The sequence below is a fragment of the Gobio gobio genome, assembly GCF_949357685.1.
Source record: "Gobio gobio genome assembly, chromosome: 13".
Taxonomy (NCBI): domain Eukaryota; kingdom Metazoa; phylum Chordata; class Actinopteri; order Cypriniformes; family Gobionidae; genus Gobio; species Gobio gobio.
In genome coordinates, this window is record NC_137106.1 from 43,445,002 (window position 1) to 43,461,118 (window position 16,117).

At 35.6% G+C, this 16,117-nt stretch overlaps 1 protein-coding gene across 3 annotated transcripts in view; it reads right to left on the minus strand.

Annotated features, from left to right (window-relative positions):
* The window catches only part of LOC307136522 (connector enhancer of kinase suppressor of ras 3-like), a 114,183-nt gene that overhangs the window by 46,236 nt on the left and 51,830 nt on the right, over positions 1-16,117 (minus strand). For all 3 annotated transcript variants that reach the window (XM_079833634.1, XM_079833636.1, XM_079833635.1), the window contains 6 exons: positions 12,892-12,933; positions 10,415-10,534; positions 7,309-7,368; positions 4,745-4,813; positions 4,295-4,441; positions 1,329-1,453 (listed from right to left, as the gene is read on the minus strand). In XM_079833634.1, coding sequence (XP_079689760.1) covers positions 1,329-1,453; positions 4,295-4,441; positions 4,745-4,813; positions 7,309-7,368; positions 10,415-10,534; positions 12,892-12,933 — 563 coding nt within the window. The remainder of the gene's footprint in view (positions 1-1,328; positions 1,454-4,294; positions 4,442-4,744; positions 4,814-7,308; positions 7,369-10,414; positions 10,535-12,891; positions 12,934-16,117) is intronic.

Below are 16,117 nucleotides of genomic sequence, written 5' to 3' on the forward strand. Positions count from 1 at the left end.
GCGTTGGTAATGTGCTTCTATAGGCAAGTGCACAACCGCGTACACTCTGCTTATTACACACAGGGATGCGTAGCAGCATACAAACATTTTTAAATATAAAAAATACAAGAAATCCTCTCTGGTGAAGCATTCAGTCTTTCCACTTGTAAATTCCACCACGTAAATAGCAAATCCGCCATGGTGCAAGCGCAACTGGCTTTTAAAGGGAATGGGAGATGAGACTCTGATTGGTTTATTGCAAGTTATACCCATATATGACTCATTAAAAGACTAGGTACAACCCTTTTGGACCATGTGACTGGTGAGCCAACATTTTTTTCAGTTTTTAAATTTGCAAAAGTGGATCCAGACATGCCCTAAGTGCACCTGTGGTGTGCGCTTCAGACCATGCACATTTAGATCGTTAAAATAGAGCCCAAAGTCTGATGTGCTTTGTGTTTCATATCTAAGTGTTGCACTGTTATCATTTACATGCATGAAGTGTCTCAGCAGCTCAGTTGACAAACTCTGCATATGCAGTGAGTTTAGGTTGTTTGTAATGTCCATCTGAACACAATGTGTGCCATTCCACCAGATTTGTAATGTAAATCATTTATAAAAACCTACACAAACACAGTAGAATGCACTAATATGTTTCTAAATACGTGAACTGTTGTTCATTGCAATTTCAAAATAAAAGTCTCACTCTGAGTTTGTGTTTTGATTTCATATTCTTGTTCAAGAATTTACACTGGCTGTAGCACTATCCTAAAGAATATTAAAGATTAATTGGAAATTTGAATTAAATGTTGTTTGTCTAAAATTAAACAAGGATTTGATCATGCTGTAAACAAGAGATGGGCAACTTCGATCCTGGACTGCCACTGTGCTGCAGAGTTTATGCTGCGTTCATGCCACGTCGTAATTACCGTAAATAGGAGATGACAACACATGACACTGTACTTGGAGCTGTATATGTTTCTATTGCATTATTAACGGCCAAATATATCTGCAGTGGTCACGTGGTACAAGTCATAGCTCTCAGAAAATTAAGAATCTTAAGCGGTAATTACAAGTTCTATGATCTGATTTAAAAGTCAGAATAGTTACGTAATTACGACATGGCGTGAACGCACCTTTAACGCCAACCCTAATCAATCGTCAAAAATAATCGACTCATTACTCGATTACCAAAATAACAATTAGTGACAGCCCCAAATATCATTATATTTTGATATATCCGATGTATGGAATGTTTAGCATAATCAAAATACCATGATATTTACAAGGTATTTGAATGCTCTATGTTACAAGAGAACATTCCTGGGTGTTTCAGCTTCCAGGCTCACCGTGGAGTGTAAGGCACTGAGGGAGGAGGAGGGATGTACAGGTCCAGTATGGCAGGCTTGTCCTTCCTACTGCAGAGTTTGACAGATTCGTCTGGTGACTGACTCTTACTAGGAGAGGTGGAGCTCTGATGAAACATGATGAAAACCTTTAGTAAGACATCTCTTCACAAATAAAAAGGCACATCATCAAGGTATCACTAAATGGAGTAACAAATAATAGACTGATACTGTATATCAATGCAGCAACATTTGTTCAAACAAAATACTTGATATGATGTGTGTTAGGAAATAAATTAATTATACATACACAGTATAATATATTACTCAATTATATATTTTCAAATAATATAATAATAGATCTATTGTTCAAACGATTTAGACATTAAAGTGTGACTGAAGTATCCAAATACTTTTTGAGGCCGCTGTATAAACCAAAACATGGCACATACACCTAATTTTTCATTTTCAATTTGATTTGAAGATTTATAAACTATGGAGCTCCCCCACATGACATGCAAACAAAAATATATAGCGTGGCCATAATTTTCTAATTCATTCACTTGTTTTAGTTAAATTGTGGCCATAAGTTAAGAATTAATTCCCACAACTTATGAATTTGTTTTCTTTTTTTTGGTAAATCATTAAATCATGGCCATGTTGAACTTATTCGTTCCCTCGTTTTGATTCAACTAAATCAAGGTAATGAATTATTACAACAAGGCCAAGTTTTAGCAAAACGATAGAACTAATTAGTGAAACGTGCTGATATATTAGTAAATCGTGGAAATTAATTGTTAATTTGTGGCCACAACATACATATTTTTCTCCTGCATGCCATGTGTGGGGCTCTGTAATAAACCACAGCCTTTTGTGCAAATAATATTGCTGACATTCCCTTGGTGCAACTAGAGGCCTAGAGATTAGAATGATTTCTGAAGGATCATGTGAAGACTGGGGTAATGTCTGGTGAAAATTCAGCTTTGTCATCACAAGAATACATTACATTTTAACATATATTCAAATAGAACGCAGTTCCTTTCAATTGTAATAATAGTTCACAATGTTCCTGTTTTTACTGTATTTTTGAGCAAATAAATACAGTCCTGGGGCCAGATTTACTAAACAGGGCAAATTAGCGTGAAAGCTAGGGTAGTCATTTCCATAACACCAAAAAGGAGGACACTTTGCAGCATTTAGTGAAGCAAGAATAATTGCATAGGACTCTGGTGTTCTCGCAACTACAATACAATTTTGTCCATTATATCGATGGTATCATGATACAGTGATTCTGAAATAGCCTACTCTATTCATTGCCAGACCATTTGATCTACGATATATCTTGAAGTAGACCTATGTGTAAGAGGCAAAAAAGTGTTTGTTCACAGTATTTGTATTTATTCACAATGTGATGTCTGTTTCAAAAACTGACCACTGAGATGAACCTGTCTTGCAAAGGGCACAGTGCCTAAAAACCAGAGTTGGACGAAGTACACAACTCCTTTACTTGAGGGAAAGTAAAAGTACTACTGGTCAAATATTACTCCGTTACAAGTCAAAGTTGTAAAAAACTATTTTTACTTAAAGGGTTAGTTCACCCAAAAATGAAAATTCTGTCATTAATTACTTACCCTCATGTCGTTCGACACCCGTAAGACCTCCGTTCATCTTCGGAACAGAAATGAAGATATTTTAGTTGAAATCTGATTGCTCTGAAAGGCCTCCATTGGCACAATGGCACTTTACACTCTCAAGACCCTTAAAAGGTACTAAAGACGTCGTTACAAAGTCCATCTCACTACAGTGGTTCTAAAATAACTTTATGAATCGGCGAGAATAGTTTTTGTGCGCAAAAAAACCCTAAATAACGACTTACATAGTGATGACGATTTCAAAACAAGGCATCATGAAGCTTCGAAGCGTTATGAATCAGCGAGTCGATTCAGTGGTTTGAATCGCCAAATTTCAGCAGTTTCATGATTCGGCTCACTGATTCATAACGCTTCGAAGCTTAATGATGCCTTGTTTTGAAATCGTCATCACTATGTAAGTCGTTATTTTGGGTTTTTTTGCGCAAAAAATCTATTCTCGCCGATTCATAAAGTTATTTTAGAACCACTGTAGTGAGATGGACTTTGTAACGACGTCTTTAGAACCTTTTAAGGGTCTTGAGAGTGTAAAGTGCCATTGTGCCAATGGAGGCCTTTCAGAGCCATCAGATTTCAACTAAAATATCTTCATTTCTGTTCCGGTCTTACGGGTGTCGAACGACATGAGGGTAAGTAATTAATCACAGAATTTTCATTTTTTGGTGAACTAACCCTTTAAGTAAAAGTACAGAAGTACTTGTTTTTAAAAGTAGAGGAGAAGAGGAGAAGGAGAAGAGCGAGCTCGGAAAAAGGCGGATTCGAACCCAGGTTGATCGCGTCAAAACCAAGATCCTTAAGCCTTATGCTTAACTGAATGCGCCTCTGAAGAGGTGGAAATACACACCTTTTTTAAATCTTGTTTGGCCCAACCAGGCATTGTTAGGCGGAGCTAGTGCAAATAGCGCTTGCCAACAAGGCACGCTATTTGCACTTGGTGTAAATAAGACACTCCGATAAATTTTTCGTCTGAAAGGGAAACTCCTACAAATGCATATGCAATAAGGCCAGCCGCAAAAATAACCCTGTCCACACCTTATCAGTGCTAATTTATCTCTGCGTGTCTTTAGTAAATCCTGACAGTAGCTTTTTAACGGCAAAAGAGGGTTTGCTCTGACGCAAGCTGTTAGTAATTCTGGCCCTTTGTGAGCATAAGAGACTTTAAAAAAACATTAAACTTTGACCACTAGTGTATATTTGGCCATATAGTATAAATATTTCATGTATGTTGTCTTTGATTAATAGTTTTAAAATCAGAAAACACAATTCCGTTGACTTCTATGCTGAGGGTTGATGGCAGTTAAACCATTATGAAAGACACACCTGAGGCATGGCTGGTTTCCAGCGCATGTTTTTGAGAGGTGCTGGGGTAAATCCTGAGGTTCCTGTGGGTCTTTTCTTTAAAAGAAGTACTACACGTTTAGGGTCTTCTCTCAGCTTGGCCACCAGGTTCTTCAGCTGCCAGCCCACCTGGAGCAAACAAGCACAAGCCCTTAAGCACTATTGAAAAGAATTCTGCTCAGGCTTTTTAGATTAACAGAGACATGATCATAGCATGATCACAGTCCCGCAGAGAAAGCACCTCTGAACATAAATTCTTCACAGATACGTCAAATCATGAAAAAAATTTATCCAATATAGCAGACGGGGTGGAGAGAAATTAAATATAACAAGCATTTCATTAAGTACTAAAAATGTATAGATGAAAAAGTTAATTTTAATAGAAAATACCATTGCGCAACATGATAAACGTGTATATAAAGAAATGCTTACCACTGTCTGCTGGTTGACCTGGATGACCTCATCTCCAGCGTGGATCTTGCGCGTCATATCTGCTGGAGACTAGAGGGGACTTTCTATGAGTATTTGGTTTCCTTTAAACATTCATATTTTCTGTCAAAACCATTTGTACATTTTGTGAACAAGACGCCATCCCTAGTCCTCTCACTAAATATATAAATAATTTAAGTATAAAACAAAAAAATGGGTAAAATTGCTTTTTATTACTAGTGAATCAAATCTAAATTGATTTGTTAAGTTCATGTTGTGGGTTCATACATAGGCATCATCACTGTAGCTCAACTATAATGTTTGGGATTGTGGTTGCTGAATAAACGCGAATTTACGCGGTTCAGTCCAAATTTTCTGAAGAGACAAGATTGCCTTATATGATATAACACACGAGAATGAACCGCATTGGTTCTTGAGGAACCTTAAACATGCTGCGTAACACGAGAATGAACCTCATTGGTTCTTGCTGAAGCTCAAACGTGCTGCGTAACACAAGAATGAACCTCATTGGTTCTCACACATCAAGTGAACTCGCTTGAGCTTCCGTTTACCACAACTGATGTGTGAGTTGATGCATGTTTATATGTGAATAAAAGCCTAAATTCAATCTGTTCATCATTTAAAGCAAGGGTGCTCAACCAGTCAATCGCGGTCGACCAGTCGATCGCAGACTGCTTTACAGTCGATCGCGAGAGTAAATTGCACTCTGGTTTGCCCTTTCTCTCTCTTCAACATTCCCATATCTCAGACCTCAAATACATAACATATTACTCTTTATAGACATAGTATTTCTTGAGTAAAGAAAACGCTGTACTTATTTTAAGAAAGTTATTTATTTACCCTTACAAGATCACTGATTACGTTCAGCTCTGCGTTGCGCTGTGTGTGTGCCGGCTGCCTGCCGGAGGAGGAGGGGCGGAGCTATGAGCTGTGAGGATTTGTTTGCCAGTCCAATGAAGTAACGAGATTTAACACCAGCTCTTTTAATGCTTTTCATTGGTTTCATATTTGCAAAATCCACTGAAAGACGTAAAGGGTGACCAATAGCATTGCTTTATGAAAAAAACAAAAACAAAATGGTAACACTAATAATAACGTTCAGTTATATGTCACTTAAGTTATTAGTTAATGATGAACTAATAATTTATAAAACATGACTAAACATTCATAAATGATTAATAAGTAATATGCTAACATTTTATGACCATTTACTAATGGTTTGTTCACCATTTGTTCAAGATTAACCATTGTTTATTGAGATGATACTAAAACAATTTTGACATACTTCAATGATTTATAAATGATAAATAGTGCATCAACTAATAACTCAAACATCTACTACTGATTTATTTCAAGATTTACTATTATTTTATAAAGATAACTTACAGCACATTTGTAAATTGTTAACATACCACTGATTATTAAGTTATAAAAATATAGTCATGTTTTGTAAATGATTAGTTCATCATTAACTAATAATTTATAAATGTATTTTTTTCACGTGGGATCATGTACCTGTGCTTTTATTTGATAATTTTGTTCCTATTTTTGCTGTTTCTTTTTTCGCTCTCATTTTTCTCTTTTGTGTGTGTTGTATTTGATGCTCTGTTCTTGTTTTTAGGTCTGCAGATTAAAAATAGCCCTTTGGGCCAATTCTGTCACATTTACATTCATGTTTATTAATGTGCACAGCCCCTGTAAACAAAATAAAATAAACTAAACTAAACTAATTACTTATAAGTGACTTATAGCTGAACGTTATTGACAACGACGAAATTAGGGGCTGAATTCGAAATCGCATATTAACATACTACTCATACTATTTCATATAAATATATGGCAGGAATAGCAAGAGTAGTATGCTAGTACGCTAATCTGAATTCAGCCAGGGTAGATCTCGGCACACTGACAAATTTAAAAGTAGATTTTTGTTCAAAAAAGGTTTGGCACCCCTGATTTAAAGCAATCGCCACTCTTTAGAAAATTTGGACTAAACCAATCAATTCAAAAGGATTAGCTTTACGATCTCAAAGTGGTAGTTCCATAGCGGTCAATGGAGGGACAGAAAGCTCTCAGATTTTATCAAAAAAGATCTTCATTTGTGTTTCAAAGACGAACAAATGTCTTGACATGAGGGTGAGTAAATGATGACAATTTTCATTTTTGAGTGAACTACCGCTTTAACATGGTCATGCTCAAGATGTACTACTTTTAATCTTCAATGATGGCTAGCATATATCTATGTATGTATCATTTCATGCATTCCCTGGGAATGCAATCTAATTAAAAAAGAATAAGCAAACTTCACATGTATGGCAACATTCTTACTGAGATTCCCGCAACTCCCACAACATCCTGTGTGCCATCTGTAGACCTAACAAACACTGTTCAGTCTGCAAACTAAATGAAGCCCCATGTATTCTCTATGAGTTTGTTCATCTAGACTGAACATTACATGCACAAAGGCTAAATTTATCTCAGCCACTGGCATATAAAAAGCGAAATGTGATGAATCAAAGGCTTTCGTCATTGGAGCCCTTACTCACATGTTCAGTGGTGCCAGTGATGACATGAAGCCCATCGTAGGTGGATTTGATGTACATGCCCTGAGTAACAGGAAGACAGGGAGAGAAAACATAAAAAACAACAGAAAAAGAGAGAGAACAGCACTATATACAGTTGGCAGACAGGAACCTGCAAACATACAGAGAAAGTCTGATTCATATCCTACGTGCTGATTTCATTTTCTGACGACAACTGCTTTTACTTAGTCCAAGCTGGTCATTTGTAATCAAACCGTTAGGGCCGAGGTTGACCATCTTGGTTATGCTGGTAGACCATCATGGACCAGCAATAAAAAAGTTCCAAAAACCAGCTTGATCACTGTGCAGAACCTTCAAAAATATGTATTACCATTTACAGTCAATTATTGCTCTTGATATTGTAATACTGATTATTAATGTTGATTAATAGAATACATTTTTGTGTTTGGGGAAATTACGTATTTTCCAGCTCTGCAGGCAAAACAAGCTTAGAACTGTTTATAAATTAGTTTATTGCTTTTTAAGACTTCACATTGGTTATTTTAGTAGCATGAAAAACATATATTCATTCCCATTGCTGGCCGTATTGGTGCCCTAAGCGTAATTACTTTATGGTGCCCGCGATGGAGGCGTTCGCTATTTTGTAGAGCTGAGCGGGGGGGGGGGGGGGGGGGGGTATGAGGGTGGCTTTGGTGGATGGGTCTTCTTTTGGTGCCCCCCTCAGCACTTGGTGCCCTACGCACAGCGCATGATGCGCGTGGTGGGAGCGGCGGCACTGCATATATTTAAACTGGGAATAAATTATACAGAAACCAAGCAAAGATAGTTTCCGATCACTGAAGGGGTCCGTGACTTCAGTGTAGTCTAGTTCTGTACTCTTGCAAAAACTCCTTTGTAGAAAATGTGAAACTGTGAAATGAATCTCTTACTTGCATCGTTTGTGCACTTTTTGTTTATGATGAGAGAATCTGCAGACTGCAGAATTCAGTCAGTGAGTATGTGTATTGAACAAAACTCTGGCTTTTTGAGCGGTGAGTAATCTGAATGCCTCTGATTGGCCATTGCATTCATGAGTTCAATAGAAAAGTGTGTGATTGGTTAGAATGCTCAATGATGCAAAAGCACTTAAAAAATAATCTGCAGCAACATGAGCAGCTCTAATGTAAGGCCCCCTCAGGTTTGAAAACGCGAGGCGCAACACACTGCCTTTTTTGGGTTTACTTTTTTTATTTAGAAAAAAGCAGTGTGCTGCGTTTTTTATGTTGCTAGACAACCACCAAATCAGCTGTCCTGTCAGTCTAACTGTAAACGTCTGTCACCACAATGGAAGGCCTGCCTCTATTCATTCAATTGGACAATGGAAAAAATATGCGAATGACTTGGCCACTTTTCTGCTCAGAGTTTTTTGTTTTTTTTTACTTCAGGCGGTCAGAGGCACAACAGACGGCTAAAACGCGAAGCACCCGGGGGTGCATACACATCGCGCAAATCGCTCACTGCCAATAGAAAACAATTTAAAAAAGGCACCTCTCACAGCAAAAAACGTGCTCTGTCTGATCAGGGCCTAGTGCTGCAATCCACACTTTCATTTATTTTTCACATTTCACTTAATTTGCAGCAGCCGTAATAGTTTTAGTTTAATTGTGCAGGCTAAGTTTTTTCGTTTCATTTTGCAAGCGTTTTTGCCCCAAGCCCCCGTTAATTTCAGACCGTTTGACACCCATATCATCTTTTTTTTCCTTGCATGGAACACAAAAGGAAACATTCAGAAGAATTTTTTCATGCAATAAATTAACAAATGCAAAAACACCATAAAAGAGTCATAAAAGCAGTCCACATAACATATTCTATGACTTCTGAATTCATAATTTTATTTATTGATAAAATTGTCCATTAATAGCAATAGAATTTACATTTAAGTTAGAATGTAAACAAATTTGAAGTAAGTACATTCTAGGAATTGGAACAAGTGCTTGAGTTATTGGAAGTGAATTTTACTATATTCTGATTGGTTATGATGGCATTTTGGGCGGGACTGTGAGGTCTGATTAGTTAGTTTTGGGACGACATGCTTTCCATAACAGACAACTGAAGGGCAACTATGGCTTCGAAAGTTCAGTGATGCCTGGAATCACTTTGATAATTAAAATATAGTTAAGTGCAAGATGTACAGAGCCAATCTATTGTATACATGACATTATAATGTGAACGGTATTGTTTTTCAAATTATTTTCGCTCTAGTTGCCCTTGTTTTAGCCTGCTGTTACTAGAAAAATGCACCCACAACCGGAGTTGCACGTTCTAACTAGCAAAGTCCATGGCACTAGTGTACTTTTGTGCACATGAAAATGTTAATATTAAGTTCATAAAAATTATATCATCATTTAATCACCCTCAAGTTGTTCCAAACATGAATAAAGTTCTTTCTGCTGAACACAAAAGAAGATATTTTGAAGAATATGGGTAATCAAACAGTTGATGGACCCCACTGACTTCAATAGAAATTAATTCATACATGTTTGGAACAATTTAAGGGTGAGTAAATTATGACAGAATATAATTTTTGGTGAACTATTCCTATACAGTAAGTTGTTTAAGTTATATGTATGTATTTGACTGGAATGTAACAGTTCAAGTTCACTTATGCATTTGTGTTATTTTGTGTAGATAGATAGAATTTGTAATATGGTTATGTTTTGAATATATATCTGAATAATCGTATTATATTAGATAATCTAGAATACTTTGTTTGATTGAATTAAAAGAAACATATTATTGAACTATTTAAAAATGTCAATTTAAAACGATCGTATTCCTAGAAACACTGATGATAATCTAGCAGTGTTATTTTTTTCTTGTCATATTATTGTCAATAATATGTTTTAATTAAAATTGAGCACTAATTTTTTTTATCTTTTGAGTACTTGAAACTGACTAAAATGCCCAAAGCTAATACTCTCTTTAAATGTTCTCTTTTTGTGTTTGAATGGTATGGCTGAGAGTAAATTCTACTTTTTGTCATTATGACCTGTTTTGAGATGTCCTCTTAGGAATGACATTATGAATGTAAATATAAAAATAATGATTATAAATTTATTATAAACCTCACCAGTCCCTCTCCTGGTTTGATGTTGGTCAGTTGAACTTCCTCCAGACAAGCTGACTGGCTCATGAGAGGATCAGAGGTGGTTCTCACAGTTTGGTCACAGATACTGTTCAACACCTTTGACTGTAATTTAGAAGAACAGAGTGCTTAGAAAAATAGTGATTTTCACATGATTTTCTGTGCATAATGACCAAGCATTAGAAATACAGATAATTCTGCGTATACATCTGAGAGTTGATGTCCATGTTTGCCCCATGACAAAGTATTGGGTGGAGGGAGAAGATTACAGAAGTAAAGGAGTTGAGATAATTATCTGAATTTTCAGTTATGAACAGTTTTTTTTTTTTAAACTGTGGGATTTCCAGAGTCTAAATGGACTAACATGTTGATTGTAACAATAATATAAACACTTAACTTACTTTTACTTTTACACGCTTAAAATAAACTTTTAATTTAATCTAATGCAATCTTTGATGTGTGCCTGGAAAAACTGATATCTTAGGTTTACTTAAAAATTCCACATGAATTCACCCAAGCCAAGCACATAAATAAGCCCAACAAACCATAGGGCCCGCATAAACAAACTGAATGCTATCTGAGCTTTGATTTAATTTTCCGCTCAGTGCACAAGGACAGGAGTGTAAACAAACCGAACAGTAACATTCTGGATGAAACACTGGAGAGAACAGCATTAAAACAACATGGTTTAATTTGATTTATTAATAAGTCACTGCTGGAATCATTTCAAAATGTAACCTATGTTGCAATCTGAAGAGTTGAATGTTCAGCCAGATAGTCTTGATGAGTGTCACTTTTTCTTTTCTATATAAATAGCTAGAGAACAACATAAAGTAAGATACAAATCACCTACACTCCCGGTCAAAAATAAATAAGAAGTATCTTCTGCTCACCAAGACTGCATTTATTTGATCAAAAATACAGTAAAAACAGTAATATTGTGAAATATTATGATTTAGAATAATGGTTTTGCTACTTAATATTTTTGTGGAAACATTGATGCATTTTTTCAAGATACTTCGATAAAGTCCAACAAAACATATTTATTTGAAATAGAAATCTTTTGTAACATTATAAATGTCTTTATTGAAAATGTTGATTAATTGAATGCATCCTTTTTTAAATAAAAGTATTAATTTCTTTAATACACTCACTTACCCCAAACTTTTAAATGTTAAACTGTGAAAAGTGGTAACCTGTAATTATTACAGTAAATAGCTATTTCTACGTGATTTAACCTATACAAATTAGTTTAGCTGGTATAAATTGAAGTGTATAGGTTGGTTAACCTTTTTTTTCTTCAGTGTATGTTTCACCACAGTTTCAAATAAAAACTTAAAAATAAAAGAAAATATGCCAAACTTTTTTAGTTTTTATTTTCTTAATTATTCCAAACTTTTGACCAGTAGTGTATATTAGTCTTGTATTGCAGACAGCCCAATTATACTATCAGCTTCTTATGAATGGACTGCCTTTCTTTCCATCACAGATGCTTGACAGGGTAGGAATAAATAAACCCAACCCATTCATGCTTTGTGTGTGTGCCTATTATTATAGATGCCAAGCTATTATGCCTAGACTTAGCGTGTGCTTGCATGTCAATTCCACACTTCCTTCACCCTTCTCAGTGCCAAATACTGGGCACATATAACTGCATGTGTTCACATTTTACAGCACTTTTTAATTGAAAGTGTTTGGCAAATTAATTAAAATCTGTTACTTAGAAGTCTTTTAAATTGCACATTTTAGGTAATGTATTCTGACTACTTTTCGGTTACTTTTACATTACTTTTGAACCAAATCCTGTCACAAATATTTGAGTAGAATAATCTTACAAATTTTTTTTATCAATCTATGCAAGAGACCAAATGTATTCCATTCTTTATTATCAATAACATTAAGTGCATAAAAGTTGGCATAAAATGGAAATTGAATCATCTTTCTGAATGCATCTTATTGATCTTATTGGGCCTTGGCCGGCCCATGACCCTGTCACCGGTTCACCACTGTTGCTTCCTTGGAGCACTTTTGATAGACACTGACCACTGCAGACCGGGAACACCCCACAAGAGCTGCAGTTTTGGAGATGCTCTGACCCAGTCGTCTAGCCATCACAATTTGGCCCTTGTCAAACTCGCTCAAATGCCCATTTTTCCTGCTTCTAACACATCAACTTTGAGGACAAAATGTTCACTTGCTGCCTAATATATCCCACCCATTAACAGGTGCCAGGATGAAGAGATAATCAGTGTTATTCACTTCACCTATCATAATGTTATGCATGATCGGTGTATATACTGTACGTATATCACATTTTACCCAGATGCCTGAGAACCTGAGAAATATAAAACTAACTAAAACTAGACATATGATCGCCATTTACACAAGTGAAATAAAAAAAAACCTATTTGAACTATTTGAGTATGTTATAATTAATAATGGAAATGTAAAAAGATACTTACAACATCCAAAACCTTCTCTTCCATGTCATACACAGTGCAGTCCTGTGCAAGAAAGAAAGAAAAATGGTAGATCATGTTTGAAACCACTGTGAATAATAAAAACTAAAAGTTCAGATTCAGGAATGTTGTATAATTACAGAGCCTCAAATAAACAGCTTTCAGCCTTGAATTACATCTCCATGTCCACGCCAAGACAAGATAATTACACAACACATTGTGGGAGTGCACCAAAGTGAGGAAGATGAGAAAAGACAAGACTAGAAAACCTGGAATTTTGTGTATTAAAGGAAGACGGGAAAGAAACCTTCAATAAAGTCATTTATTTTTTGTGATCAACTGTTTTTTTATTGGTTTTGTATAAAGCAGGTCACTTACAGATTGCCCAGATTCTTCACAAGACATAAAAACCTGTCCCTCCAACCCCCCACAGCGGCCCACCTAGTCTAAGCCAATAATACAATCAAAACAAATTATTTATTTTATCACATCTGGTAAAGATAAAAAAAATAAAAAAAAAATAAAAAAAAAAGATAAATTAATAAAATAAGAAGTTGTAAAGGTTACATAAATGTATGTTACATAAACCTCATTGGTTCTCGCATGTCACATGACCAAACATCATAATGTTTGAGGTTTGTGTCAGCATTTAGTCTGCGTATGCATGTGTTAATTAAAGTTTTTATTTGATTTGAGAGTGAAAAGCTTATATCTCCGTCTGTTTGTCTGAAGCTGCATGAATATATAGGCTATAAGATTACTATGGCTCAGAGTAAACTTACTTGAAACCACTCAAAGTTACCAGTTCACTACAATAGTTAATGTCTGGAATGTGTTTTTGTTCTTATTTCTGAGCTCCACGTGACTGGGAATCAGAGGGAAATGTCAGAAGCACTTGTGTTAATCAGTCACACTTCTGCATTCCTGTTCTCCAGTAAGAGGCTAAGCAATCTAATGCTTTTTATCCTACATCATTAAACTCCTGACTGGGCTGGAAACTCAACATTAATATAGAGTACCAGACACTGTTGAAAACACCCATGCCGTTTCTGACCATTTTGGATCCAAGGCGAGATCCCTATTGGCTCCAGTTTACTCTCTATTGAAACTCTTGGAATCCACTTGCTTTCCCATCACTAATACAACACCTTACTCTATTTACTCCTTATCAATCATATGCGCTCAGTTATTGATCCATGATAAAAATGTTTTATTGTTTTAAACTCATAGCACAAGTATTAAGTAAGGAATAACTAATGGGCCATTGAATTCATCAAAAATATACTGTAGCCACTAACAGGCAATTATTAAACTTATACTATGGTTACCATGTAACTGAGAGAAATTTAGGAAAGCATGTGTGAATTACCCAAGTTTGTGCAGTCTCTCAATAGGGTGGCAGCGCTTCTACTACTAGTGAAACTGTACATTTAACTGCTTGAAGAATGGTGACGTTACTACCTCACTCTACCAACTGAGAATTGTTGTGTAGCTTTTCAGTTGCAAAACTATTTTACTAATAAAGTCGCGGGGCATCGCAAGTGTCTGTGCACGTGTATGTGAGAGAAAGAGAGTGTGCTTTCCATAGATGATTAAAAGTAATTTAACAGGAAAACATGGAAAAGTTTTTTTTTCTTCATATTTGTTGTTATATATTTATTTGCTTGGTCAATGTCATTGTGGGTTTTGGTTCTATTGAACAGAGGTTATATTAAAACAGAGGTTTTAATTCTAGGTTGTCCTGCAAATTCCTCCCCTGGTCTGGAAGCCCAGTTAGGTCCTCTTTCAACACAAACAAATAAAAAATCTTGGGAGTGATCTTTGACTCTTCATTATTTTTTGATAAACAAATTAGTGCTGTTATTAGAGGAAGCGTTTTCCATTTAAGATCTATTGAAAAATGTAAGCATCTCCTTTCAAGCAAAGATTTAGAAATTGTGATTCATGCTCTTGTAACATCACGACTAGATTATTGCAACTCTCTATTATTCCGGTCTCCCTCAGTCTTCATTATCACGATTGCAAGTTGTTCAAAATGCGGCTGCCAGACTGCCAGACTGCGTCTAAAAAGAGGGACCACATCTCCCCTATTTTAACATCTCTTCACTGGCTTCCCATTAAATTTAGAGTTGATTTTAAAATCCTTATGTTTGTATATAAGGCGTTGTCTGGCCGTGCACCAAGTTATATAAGTGATCTTCTTCTGCAATACTGTCCTGCTAGGGCACTAAGATCTTCTACTCACTTGCTCTTAACTGTGCCTCGGTGTCGCTATAAATCAAAGGGTGATCAGGCCTTTTCTGTGGCTGCGCCCAAGATTTGGAATGGTCTCCCCTAGCATGTGAGGTCTGCTCCTTCATTGGACATTTTTATATATACTCTTAAATCGTATTTTTATTCTTTAGCGTTTGGAAACCTGTAATTAATTTTGTTTAGATCTGCTTTGTACTCTTGTACTTTTGATCAACCTATATTGTGTTTAAATGTGCTTTATAAATAAATTATGTTGTTGTCGTCGGCGGTAAAGACCTTTTGAAATAACTGAAATAATTTGGTGAAGTGATATGGAACTGTAATGCGGTCAAGACCTGTCTGCTTTAGCCGCACGTTTCCTTTAAAATAATTGCACACATTAGAACATTTGTCAACCAATCAGAATCAAGCATTCAACAGCCCTGTAGTATAAATAAAAAATAAATAAAAAAGTATCCCCACTATCATTTCCCCTACTATTTTTTTCCAAAATCTGTTTTTTTTGTTGTTGTTTTTTTTTTTCAATTTGAATTCTTCTGGACCTTTTAAATAAAATTTTAGTACTCAAAAAGCAAAAAATATTATTTGTCTAATTATTTTGAAATCATGAAACTTATACAATATACAATAAAAAATTCTCAAATTCCATAAAAAAATTTCAGAATTTTGTGTTTTCCAGTTTAATTTTTTCTGTATTCAATTTAAATGGTTTAATTAAATAATGTAAATGTTTAAAAAAGTATGTCTATTCCAATAAATTCATAAAACTTCAACAACCTAATTATTTATAACTTTTTTACCGGAGTGTCTATTTACACTAAGTGCAAATCCCGTCTTGTTGGCAAACGCTGTTTGCACCAACTCTACCCACTGACGCCTGGTTGGGACAGACAAAATGGCGGAAGACACTGATGTGTATACAGCAGCAGTAAAGGCAGTAAAGTGCGCAGCAGAAAGTTTTGACGTTAATTGACCC